The following is a 12070-nucleotide window of genomic DNA, read 5'->3' on the forward strand; positions in this document are numbered from 1 at the left end:
AAATTCTGGAAAAATTTCGCTGCTCTTAAAACGGAGACGAGCATTGCAGTTATCCGAACAGCAGCGGTTAGGGGACAGAGCGTGTCCCAAAGTGACGCGCGCGTCGGGAAGAGTGACTTGGTACGCGGCAGCGCGGTACCTCGCGTCAGCTGTCAGGAATTTCGACCTAGTCATCGTCCAATACGCGCGCGTTCGCTCCGTCGTCGGTCCGTCGTGAAAACACGCGCGCGACGCGGCGGGTCGTCGACGCGGAAAACGGCAGCCAGTAAAACTCGCGCGAACTCGGCGCGGAGCTCGCGTTTTCTCTCTCTCTCTCTCTCTCTCTCTCTCAAGGTTCTTTTTTATATAATATTTGCTATGCGGTGGGACGCGGCATTGTCGCAACACATCGCTTCGTTTCGTTACTACTCTGTGTGTGTATTCCGCCTCCCACTCTTCGCGCCTATGTTTCCGGTATTGCGAGCCTCCGACGTGTTCCCCTGTTTCCGGTTTTGGTACTGTAGAAGGCAACCAACCACGACTTTTCTGATATACAAGGCAATATGCTATGGCAATTGTTGCGGGTGTTCCACTGGCGCGACACCATAGCTATTTTTATCTCCTCTCCCTAATTAGATTAGATACACAATCTATATTGCTGTTGTACGTCACGTTTGCCCGATAAATAAATGATGACGGAGGCTTCCTCAAGGCAGCGTTCACGTGGTGATTTATTATGTTCAAATAAAAATTCATCACTTCATTAAAACTGATTGAAGGGCTTTGCAACAAAATTGCGGAGAAAATTAATTCTGAAGTTAAAGTGATGAACTTTAAAGCTGATTTTCTTCGTTTTTTATCCCCACAAGATAGGCTATTCACATCACGGAAAGAACGATTTTGTTGAAAGATCTAAAAATTTGACTGAAAACAGATCTGAAAATTAATTCTTGTTGAATCATCAAAAAATTATGTTGGAATGTTAGAAATTATAAGCATTTCTATGAAACGTTTTGATATTCTAGCAATTATTTTGACTTTATCCAAGTAAATTATTTTGATTATTGAACAAAAATTATTTTCAGATCTGGATTCAGCAAATTGTTCTTTCCGTGCATGCACTGTAATAAACAAATCCTTTAACTATTAATCATTTTATTCAGATAAGTTAATATAATATAATTTTTATTTTTATCTTCAATATTTTACTCCGAAACTAATTTAATGTACTAAATTCGTAATTGGGACGTCAGTATTTGTGATGAAATAATATTATCCGTCCAACAAATGCTGACGGGATCGAGATGAAATTACGGTGTCGAGATGGCTTCCTGTTTCTGTATAGGAAATATAATACCGTTTATTTATTTATGGTAACGACGTGCTGTCAACAGTTTTTCCTTCGCGGTACGTCATCAAAAGCACAATCGATATTTATGTTACACATTGTAGGAAAATTACTTTTGCGGCATTTTCCTATAACGTGCCTCCGTGCTTCCTTTCCGGACGCGACGGCGGCAGCTCGACGCGAAAGCTTTTCCCATCGGGAGGGCTTCTCCCGACATTCACTTTTTACATTAATGCCACGCTGGGAAAACGACAGCTAGATAAAACGCTAATGTCGTATGTAATTTATGAATAAGTAAGAGGATCCATAATTTATGAATAAGTAAAAAAAAAAAAAAAAATCCATAATTTATGAACGCCGTAATTTATGGACGAGCAAAAAGATCCGTGATTTTACTTTTGTCTATTAGAACATTAGTTAACATCGGGGAATATTGGAATAATTCTCTTATCAGAGCGTGACAATTGTCTGAGTTTTCTAAAATGCTTTCACAATGTTTGTTTGATTTACGATATTATTACGCTTTCGTAAGACCGTAATTTAATCTTTATAATATATTTTCAATACCACTACACGGAAAGAACAATTTTGCTGAATTCAGATCTAAAAATAATTTTTGTTCAATAATCAAAATAATTTTGTGCGAAAGTCAAAATAATTCCTATAGAATATCAAAACGTTTTATAGCAATACTTATCAGTTTTAACTCGTAAAGGCTATACGTCTCTTTTGAATGGTTTTGTTTAACACGAAGTTTTGAAAACAATTACGTTCTTTTTTCGAAAATTTAATATTACCAATCGATTGGTCAGAAAATTTTACATTGAGAAACATACATTTTGCTTTAACTTTGCTTCTTATTTTCAGAAGATATAAAACTTTAAAAACGCTTGGTGCGAATTCGCACCCAGGTGTCTTTTACGGGTTAATTTTCCAACAAATTGTTTCAATGATTCAACAAAAAATTATTTTCAGATCTGTATTTAGCAAAATTTTTAGACCTTTCAACAAAATCGTTCTTTCATATACGAATCTCTCTCTCTCTCTCTCTCTCTCTCTCTCTCTCTCTCTCCCGTATTGATTAACAATTTGTGTCAATCTTTTTAGTCTTTAATGGGGTTACGCGTTCGCGAAGTGGCTGCGAAGTAGTCAATTCGATACGAGGCTCGAATGTGTAACGCGAGGACTACTATATCAACACACGCGCGTCAGTGGCACCTGCGCAAGCACGACGACGAACGAGTGAAGAAAATTGCTTTACACCGTCGACGATAAAAATGCGAGACATACAAAGCACCGGGACGCAATTACGGACGCCGCGGCGCGGAGATTATATCTATTGCCTGCTCTACATTTTCAACAATGTGGAAACCACTTGAATTTAAACAAGTTCTTTAAATCAACTTCTGCTTACATTAATTGACGTTGGCGTTAAGCGGCAAATCTTACAGCAGAGAATAAATATTATACACATGGAAAGAACGATTTTATTGAAAGGTCTAAAAATTTTACCAAAAACAGATTTGAAAATAATTTTTTGTTAAATCATCAAAATAATTCGTTATGTTAAAACTGATAAGCATTGCTATAAAACGTTTTGATATTTTAGCAATCATTTTGACTTTCGCACAAAATTATTTTGATTATTGAGCAAAAATTATTTTCAGATCTGAATTCGTCAAAATTGTTTTTTCCGTGCAGATAAAATAAAATAGACTCGAGTGAAGATAAAATAATAAATTTACATTAAAAAAAAATTGAAACTTAAAACTTAAAGCGCAAAAATTGAAACTCGAAAATGCGCGAGTCTCCCTTCGAGATAATACAACGGCACACATTGTCAAGGTAATGACGCTTATCGAAACAAGTGTTTTCAATGGTATCCGAAGGCAAATAGCAAATTAATTGCAGCTGTATTTCATCATAATAAGCAGAACGACGAACGTACAAAAATATCATTGTCGAGTCATACTTTTCCGAGAAAAACTCCGCGGAACTGTACGATCGATTTCCGGGAGCTTGTCCTCTCGGAGCTTCAGAGTATCGCAATTTGTATCGATCAATGTGATGCCGATGCACCGCATCGAGCGCTCGCTGTGTTTGCATTCCACGTTCTACGAGCTCTGTTTCGTCGCTCGTTTCCACGTAACAAGTTTAACAATAGCGCACGATCTAATCGCGACACTCGCGTTGCGCGCCGATGGCAAATCTTGTCGTTTTTTTTCACCCTTTTTGTTAGCCGAGAGGAAAGCCAGCTAAGCGAGAAATCGATACTAATTTTGCCGCGGGCGACGTTCGTAATTAGGACGATTCATTGCGGGCCGCGTTTTCGACGATGATTCAAGTGGCGTGTGCATTGAGAGAAAAATATTTTGTATTTGTGACTATATAATTGCATGGTAAAAAAATTATGATAAGCACTATTTTTATAGTTATTATTACTGTAATGTTAATAATAATAACCTTGTACCTATGTATAATTCTACTACACGGAAAGAACGATTTTACTGGAAGGTCTAAAAATTTTGCTACATATAGATTTGAAAATAATTCTTGTTGAATCGTCGAAATAATTTTGTTGGAAAGTCAAAAGTGATAAGCATTTTTAGTTTTTCAACAAAATTATTTTGGTATTCTAGCAATCAGTTTGACTTTTCAATAAAATTATTTTGATTGTATAATAAATTATTTTCAGATCTGAATCCAGCAAAATTGTTCTTTCCGTGTAAATATGAACAAATTTTATTATAAATTATAATAATTTCAAATATCAATATAGTAAAATATCAAGAGATATATATGACAAATGAAATAAATATTTTTACGTAGCAAATGCAATTGCAATTATAGTGAGTATAATTATTCGCTTAACATTTGCTTACTATATTTATATTGTAGTAATAACTAAAAAATAAGTAAACGAAAAAATAATAATATCCAATCACAATGTATAATCATAATGCATTGTTAAAGCAGCTATAATTTGCATGAGTAATTAGAATTTTACAGTTGTCCCCGAAATTCACTATAAATTATACAGTCAAACCTCGATAATTCGAATCTCAAGAGCTATAAAAATCTTTGAGTTATATAGAAGCTTGGACTTATCAAAGTTTGAGTAAAAGAGAATCAACATGAAAATTCGACTTACAAAGAGTTTATAATTTTCCGATTATAATGGCTTTTAAAGAAAAAAAAATACAAGTAGTTTTCGAGTTGCAGAGGTTTGAGTTATCGAGGTTAGACTGTAGTTAAATTATGGTTATTCCAAAAAAACTATATTTTTCTCTCGGTACGGCCTCTCGCGCGCCTATAATGTTGGCGAACGAACGGTGTTGCCGGTGTCGCCAGATCCACACTAAGTTTCTAATCCGGGCTCAGGCTGCATTTCGCATTCACGCGGGGAGATTATCCGCGTTGAATTTTCTTTCACAATTAACGTTCTCCCCGTTGAAGTTGAACGATTTTATTGGCTATACAGACATATTTGCGCGGCGCGCGACGAGCTGACGATGTCTCGCCGCCTGACGTAATTCCAGTAGCCAAAGGGGACTGACCCTCCCAAATATGATGAGACAGCATTGACATGCATGCGCCTTTCAATTTCTATTACGATGCTCGCGCGAAGCCGCGCAATCGGAATACAGTATTGATGCATACTAATGACTCGTTTATTATGCGGAAAATAATCGAGTAATGCATTGAAAATTCGTGCGAAATCAATCCGTATTGAATCACTCGGGTATGAATATGTAGTGACGATCTTCGACGTCCATCACGTCAAATTTCATGCTGCTCCGGCAAAGCGAATGATGGGGGAGAGAAAGAAATATTTGTGCACGCGAATAAATATTATTTGTGCACAGTAGAAAATATTTTGTACTCGCAGTTTTAAGAAACAGTTCCCTCAAACGTTTGTTGAATTTTTAATGTATCCAAGTATATTAAATTAACACTATGTGATTGTGTTAATTTGAATATTTTGTGTTAAATTGATATTTAACATTACCTAATGTTAAAATAACAGAATGTAATGTTTAACATTATTTAATGTTATAATAATGCAATTTATGAGTAAAAACAGCTTTGGCCAAAAATATTAGGCATCTTATTAAATAATTATTATTTAACGTTTTAATTTAAAAAAATTGATTTATTATAGTATTTCTTGTGAAGTATATTTTGTTTCAAGAATCTTTAAATTAGCATATAATGTCAATAGAAAGTAGTACAAGTAAAAACATATATATAGGTGCCTAATTTTAGTCAAGATTGTATATATAGCCAAAAATAATGTAGTTTTGAAACATAAATTTTCCAAGATGAACGAATAAAAGATTAATGTAGGTGTTAATTTAACATATTGTAAATGTTAATTTTATTAAAGAAATATGCTCCCACAATTGGTTTCCAAATTGTATCAGAGTGTTGTATTAATTTTCATATTTGTAAATAATATTTGAGTTACTCTCTAACATGTTCGCTTTTTGTGTTAAATTAACACAAAAACTTGAATAGGGTCGTTTGGGACCTGATGTGAAATGTAATTAAATTTAACATAAATTTTTCAACTGTGTATAAATATCTGAGCAAATTATCGTTGATTGAGCAATCGTTTCGATTGGATTGAGAAATAATAAAGTATACGTCTACGCGTTTGACATTCGAAAATCATGTGTTATGATCCGTGGACTTTTATTTTCAAACAATTACTCGCAAGTTATGTAAGCCGTATTTCGCAGATAATGAGAGTGCAGCGAGGCGTCATCGTTACTCAATGAAATAAATAGCAAACACATGATAATACGTAACGACGATAAACATCTCGTTCCGAAAACGGTTGCCAGGCCGTTAAGTCTGCATAAGTCGTCTGCGAAGGCGACAAACGCGCGACAGGCCGCGATCGATAAAATTGTAATTAGTGTACGCGAATCGCGCGATTGTCTGCCTGTCGTGAGAATGTGATACGCATCAGGAAAGCCCGCGGAGAGCTATTTTCAGCTCGAAATGCGTTACGTATCCGCCAATTATGAATTAGCATACCTAAGAAATTCAATGAATATTTCCATTGAATCTCTTATCAGCTGCGTGTTTCACTGCTAAATATTCGCGTCGTGTTTTCCCCGCGTCCATTAATCTGAAAATAACGTGATCTTAAAAGTATAATTGGAGTACGCCGGAAGAAACGCGACGGTCAAGAATAATTTCTCTCGCCAAGGTGTATTAATAGCAGGGGTCGATAAAACAACTGATACAACTTATTTAAAATAACAAATATAAAACAGATTCCAGAAACTTATTTGAAATAAAATATCGCCAATAAAAAACTGATACGACTTATTTAAAATGAAAACAAAAATATAAATTAATAGATTCCAAAAACATATTAAAAATATTAAATGAGAAATAGATCAGAAGAAATTATTTAAAATAATAAATACCAAATAAAATTCTTTTACCTTTTTTATTTAAAATACATATTTAAAATAATTTTTTTTTAAATACGACCGATCCTTGATAAGCAGAAGTCGGTAAAGTAACCGATATAACCTTAAAATAACAAATATAAAATAGATTCCAGAAACACGACTTATTTAAAATGTGAAAAATATAAAATAGATTCTAAAAACAGATTTAGAATATTAAATATAAAATAGAATAATAAAAGAATAAAATAGAAATATAAAATAGAAGAAGAATAAAGAATAATATTTATTATTTAAAATAATATATATATAGTATAAATAAAATACTAAATAAATCTTTTACTTTTTGTTATTTAAAATACATATTTTAAATAATGTCATTTTAAATACGACCGACCCCTAATTAATTGTATTCAGAAAATCCCCGAGAGATGTATAATTTCAACGAGAAATACGATGCGCCGCGTCAAAATTTACATTCAGAAAAGAGAGACATCGGTTCGCTCCCTCCCCTCCCAAAAAAGAAAGGAAAACACATTTCTATACATATGTTCGGTGTATTAACGGCTGAATACACGGACGGTGATAATCGAGTGGGCTCCTCGCGAAAGACGTGCAGTGCCTATTGGAGTATTCACTATATATACAGGTACGACGAGTAGATATTTGTACAGGTGCGCAAACCGACTCTATATAATGTGTCTTACTCGCCCAAATACAATATCCTTTTCCCCTATATATGATAATGTACAAGCCACAAATGCCGCACGCGCGCGCGCGAAATCCGCGCGACGGCGGGCGTTCGAGTGGCGCTAAATCCCTGCACCCGGTCGTGTTTGCGAGGAGCAATCGAACTGTGACGATATATGATACACTCGAGGTGTGTGTAGCGCCGTACGAGCGGAAAAAGAAGAAAATAATTGCTGTCATTCCCGTCCGTTACGTAAGCCCTCGACGCGACGGTAGGAATACGACGGTCGCGGATCGACGGCCGCGGGGATTATAACTCCGTGAGCTGCGTCTCCGCGCACGCAAGAGAGAGAGAGAGAGAGAGAGAGAGAGAGACGATACCTCTTATACTTGGTGCGACTTTGACGATTGAATTTATGTCCAACCGCGCGCGGAGATCGAACGCGCGGGTAGGTATATATCGCCGACCTTCTAGGAAACGATAAAAATACCGGTTGACCGCCCTCCCCCCACCCCTTTGCCTCGCCGGGGCGACCCGCGAAATTACGATCGGCGATACACCACACGTGCGGAGCTACGGGCGGCCGATAAGAGCGGAACAATAACTAATAATAAGTACGCGGCGCGGAGGCGTGGAAACGCGACGTTAATGATTGGGATTAATTTGTCGCGAGGCGACTCGCGATGCCGCGTGTGTGCAGCAGCCGCAGCATTGAGAAAGGTAATTCCGTGACGTGAAAGGGCCACGCGCGCGCGGAGAGGAATTGCGACCGTGTCCCCGTTTTGACGCGCGCCGATCGAAGAACACGCTGCATGCTGCATGCAGCGAGAATGAAAGGAGCATGTGCGCGCGCGCGCGCGCGCGCGCGGCCATTGTTACACGCACTCGTCTAGTCTCTCGCGCGCGAATGCAACGAGCGATGAAAAATTATAGCTTCCGTCGCGTAGGATGGCAAGAATAGATATGTAATACGCGCGGGGTGAGGCTCCCCTTTCCGAGCGGAGGAACCAGACGCGACGCGGCCGTCCGACTGTGCGGCTGGCGGAAGAATTATCGGCATGACGCTCGTGACGCGTTTTCGTCCCCGACTCGACGAGGCGCTATCATGTAAATTTGTCGGCTTCCTCATTTCCTTAAGCTTAATTAGCGCAAGTTGCAAGCGTGTCACCGTGAGCGCGTTGATAAACGACAATGTGGCGCGATGCATGCATATGCAAGCGTGTACCTATACGCGCCCGTTATTATTCATAATTCAACGGCTGTCATGCACTTTCTTTGAAGAGCTGAAGATATGCATTAAGTTTAAAAAAAATAGCGACTGATTGAAAAAAAAATACACGGTAGAAAAAGGGATTCGACTTTAGACTGGAATTCATTTTGATGAAAACCTTATTTTGAATTTCCAACGCGGTCAATTTAAATATTACATTTTAACTTGTAAATTCGACTATATATAGTTATATCGGTTGAGAATTAAAAAAGTTGCAAATAAAAGTTGTAAAATATATATGACATTTTAATATCAAATATCGCACTCTGTTATCGCGCGGTACGGTTCTTATCGGGAACGTGTAAGAGACAGAAATGTATTTTCCAATGACATTCAGTCGATAAATTTCATGCGCGTTCCTTGCATTTCGCATAAAATGAGGCTCGTAAAAATAACACTTCTAAGAATGGTATTATAAAAATAGTAAAATAATATTGTAAAATAAATGTATAAACCATTCGCAGCGTAATAGATAAAGGAAATAATAATAAGGTATTCCCTCGGTGTTTAAAAATATATCCTCAATGCACCGGTGATATATTCCTGACGGCACTGAACGGGCCGTCGACTGTCTCTTCGGATTTGACACGAATACTCGAATAACGCGGAGGATTGCGGACGTACCTACGTGCGGCCCTCAAAAGGACGTAGGCGTCCCTACGATCCCCAACGGAGCCTTCCTTTCGTTCGAGATCGTGAACGGGCGCACTTTTCCTCGAGAACGTATATAATAAGATGTCACGTAGGCGCAAGTAATTCGTGAGCGGCGTATATATACGGGCGGATAGAGGACGAGCGCGTCCGTTTTCGAAGTGGCTCCGCAAAGTTTAAGAAATCGCCATTATTCTCATTTACAAGAAAATTCTCAACGTCAAAATTCATCGCGGCTTTTCCTGCCTGTCGGACGAATCGGTTTATATACACGGAAAAAACGATTTTGTTGAAAGGTTTTAAAAATTTTACTGAAAATAGATCTGAAAATTAATTCTTGCTCACGGAGAGAATTTCCTTTTAAAATTTACATAATCATATTAATCGTGGGGCAATACAGTATTTCGGCAAATTTCACTGTGCACTACAATAAATTTGTTATAGTATATATTTAAAAAAATAATGAAAATCACATAAAAGTTCTTGAAATACTATATATTGTTCTATGATTAACATGGTTTTCAGGATAAATTTTAAAATAAAATTCTCTCCGTGTTGAATCATCAAAAAATTTGGTTGGAATGTTGAAAATGATAAGTATTTTACTAAGAAAACGTTTTGATAGTCTAGCAATTATTTTAATTTTCCCATAAAATTATTTTATTATTTTGATTGTGGAACAAAAATTATTTTCAAATCTGCACGGAGAGAATTTTTTTTAAATTTTTCCTGCAAATCATGTTAATTGTGAGACAATATAGTATTTAGGCAAATTTTACTGTGCACTACAATAACTTTTACTGTATTTTACTACTGTAAAATTTATTGTAGTGCACAGTAAAATTTGCCTAAATACTATATTGTCCCACAATTAACATGATTTGCAGGGCAAATTTTAAAAAATTCTCTCCGTGTGGATACTGCAAAATTGTTCTTTCCGTGTACCTATGTATATAAGGGTTGCGCGCACTCACCGGCTCGGTCATGTAGGACTCCCACAACTCCTTGAGGTCGCCCGTTCCCACGTCGTAGAACGCCATGATTCCTTCGTTTCCTTTAGCTTTCCGGATAATGCGAGCGTCGTCGTCGTCGGTCAGAGGAACATGGTACTCGCCCCATGGAAGGACGAAATTAAAGCGCCGACATGCCGTCGCCGAGACGAGAGAATCCAGTTCCTTTGATGATCAAGCGCGTAATGCCTGAAAGCGAAGATTGTCTCGTAATCTCGTGATCTGACATTATTGCGGATATCGCTAATTGTCTCCTTCGTTTACCAAATTGGCGAGGGAGGAATCCGCGAATATGTACGGCGCGCCGTTTAATTACACTGATTGCGTTAACGAGATCTCGAGATTTCCCCGCGCAAGGATCTCCCTTAAGGGTATATAAAGATACACGGAAAGAACAATTTTGCTGGATCCAGATCGGAAAATAATTTTTGTTCAATAATCAAAATAATTTTGTTGGAAAGTCAAAATGATTGCTAGAATATCAAAACGTTTTATAGCAATGCCTATTATTCTTAACTTTCCAACAAATTATTTCGATTACTGAACAAAAATTATTTTCAGATCTGTGTTTAGCAAAATTTTTAGCTTTCAACCTTTCAACAAATTAATTCTTTCCGTGTAGCAAAAATCTTTTCTCGAGATTAAAATAGGAGCTTGCTATTTGCATGAAGGTGGCAGAAAATAAATTCAATGTTATATCCGTAATTCGATTAAAATTAGATGGAGAAGAGCGAGAGATAAGAGAAATATCGCGCTTTCGCGGTGTATAAATAAAATCAAGGACGGAGAAAGAGAGAGAGAGAGAAAGAGAGAGGGAGAGAGAAAGATGCGAGGTATATGCAAGTCTCGCTCGATAACCGACAGGCCGGAAAGGTTTATTCGAGTGTCATTAAAAAGAGCCAGCCGGATGCGTCGGATGCTGATCCGGTAAAGAGGATATCGATAAACGAGCGCGACTTATGTAAGATTACAGTATGCGAACACATGCGCGCATCCGTGACCTCACGCGCCGCATGTACGGTATCGCCGCGTGTGTGTCGTATTGTATTATCTGCTGCGGCCGGTTTTGCGTTTAATGCCTCTTGTCCTATATTACGGGATGATGCATAGCCGCGTTACGAGTCGCGGTTTCCAACGAGTTCAATGGACCTGCCTCTGTGGGCTAAGTGTATCAGTAAGAGAAAGAGAAAAGGAAAGAGAACGAGATATATAAAGCGTTTATTACTGCTGTGGGTTTATTATTCTAGGGCAAGCCCTCTGAGAACAAATCACAAGCAAAATAACGGAAAATCAAGAGATAACGATGTACAAAATACAAAAGAACACAATCTAACGAAAGATTGATAAAGTGACACAGAGAACACCAGAAAAATAAATGCGAGATAGATAAAAAAAAAACAGAAAAAATAAATTTAGAAAATAATGCGATTATAAATTAGTTATTAGAAGATTCGAACACGGAAAGAACGATTTTGTTGAAAGGTCTAGAAATTTTACTAAATACAGATCTGAAAATAATTTCTTGGTGAATCATCAAAATAATTTGTTGGAATGTTAAAATGCTGATAAAAGCATTGCTAGAAAACGTTTTGATATTCTAGCAATCATTTTGATTGACTTCCGCACAAAATTATTTTGATTATTGAACAAAAATTATTTTCTCGATCTGAATTCAGCAAAATTGTTCTTTCCGTG

The 12070-nt window shown here is 37.2% G+C and overlaps 1 protein-coding gene across 1 annotated transcript in view; it reads right to left on the reverse strand.

The window, feature by feature from the left end:
• LOC105457359 (cyclic AMP response element-binding protein A) overlaps positions 1-10572 on the reverse strand; it is a 38462-nt gene extending 27890 nt beyond the window's left edge. The window contains exon 1 of the mRNA XM_011701975.1: positions 10340-10572. Coding sequence (XP_011700277.1) covers positions 10340-10405 — 66 coding nt within the window. The 5' untranslated portion in view covers positions 10406-10572. The remainder of the gene's footprint in view (positions 1-10339) is intronic.
• Between the last annotated feature and the right edge of the window lie 1498 nt (positions 10573-12070).

This window comes from Wasmannia auropunctata, unplaced genomic scaffold (assembly GCF_000956235.1).
Source record: "Wasmannia auropunctata unplaced genomic scaffold, wasmannia.A_1.0 LD335249.1, whole genome shotgun sequence".
NCBI classification, from domain to species: domain Eukaryota; kingdom Metazoa; phylum Arthropoda; class Insecta; order Hymenoptera; family Formicidae; genus Wasmannia; species Wasmannia auropunctata.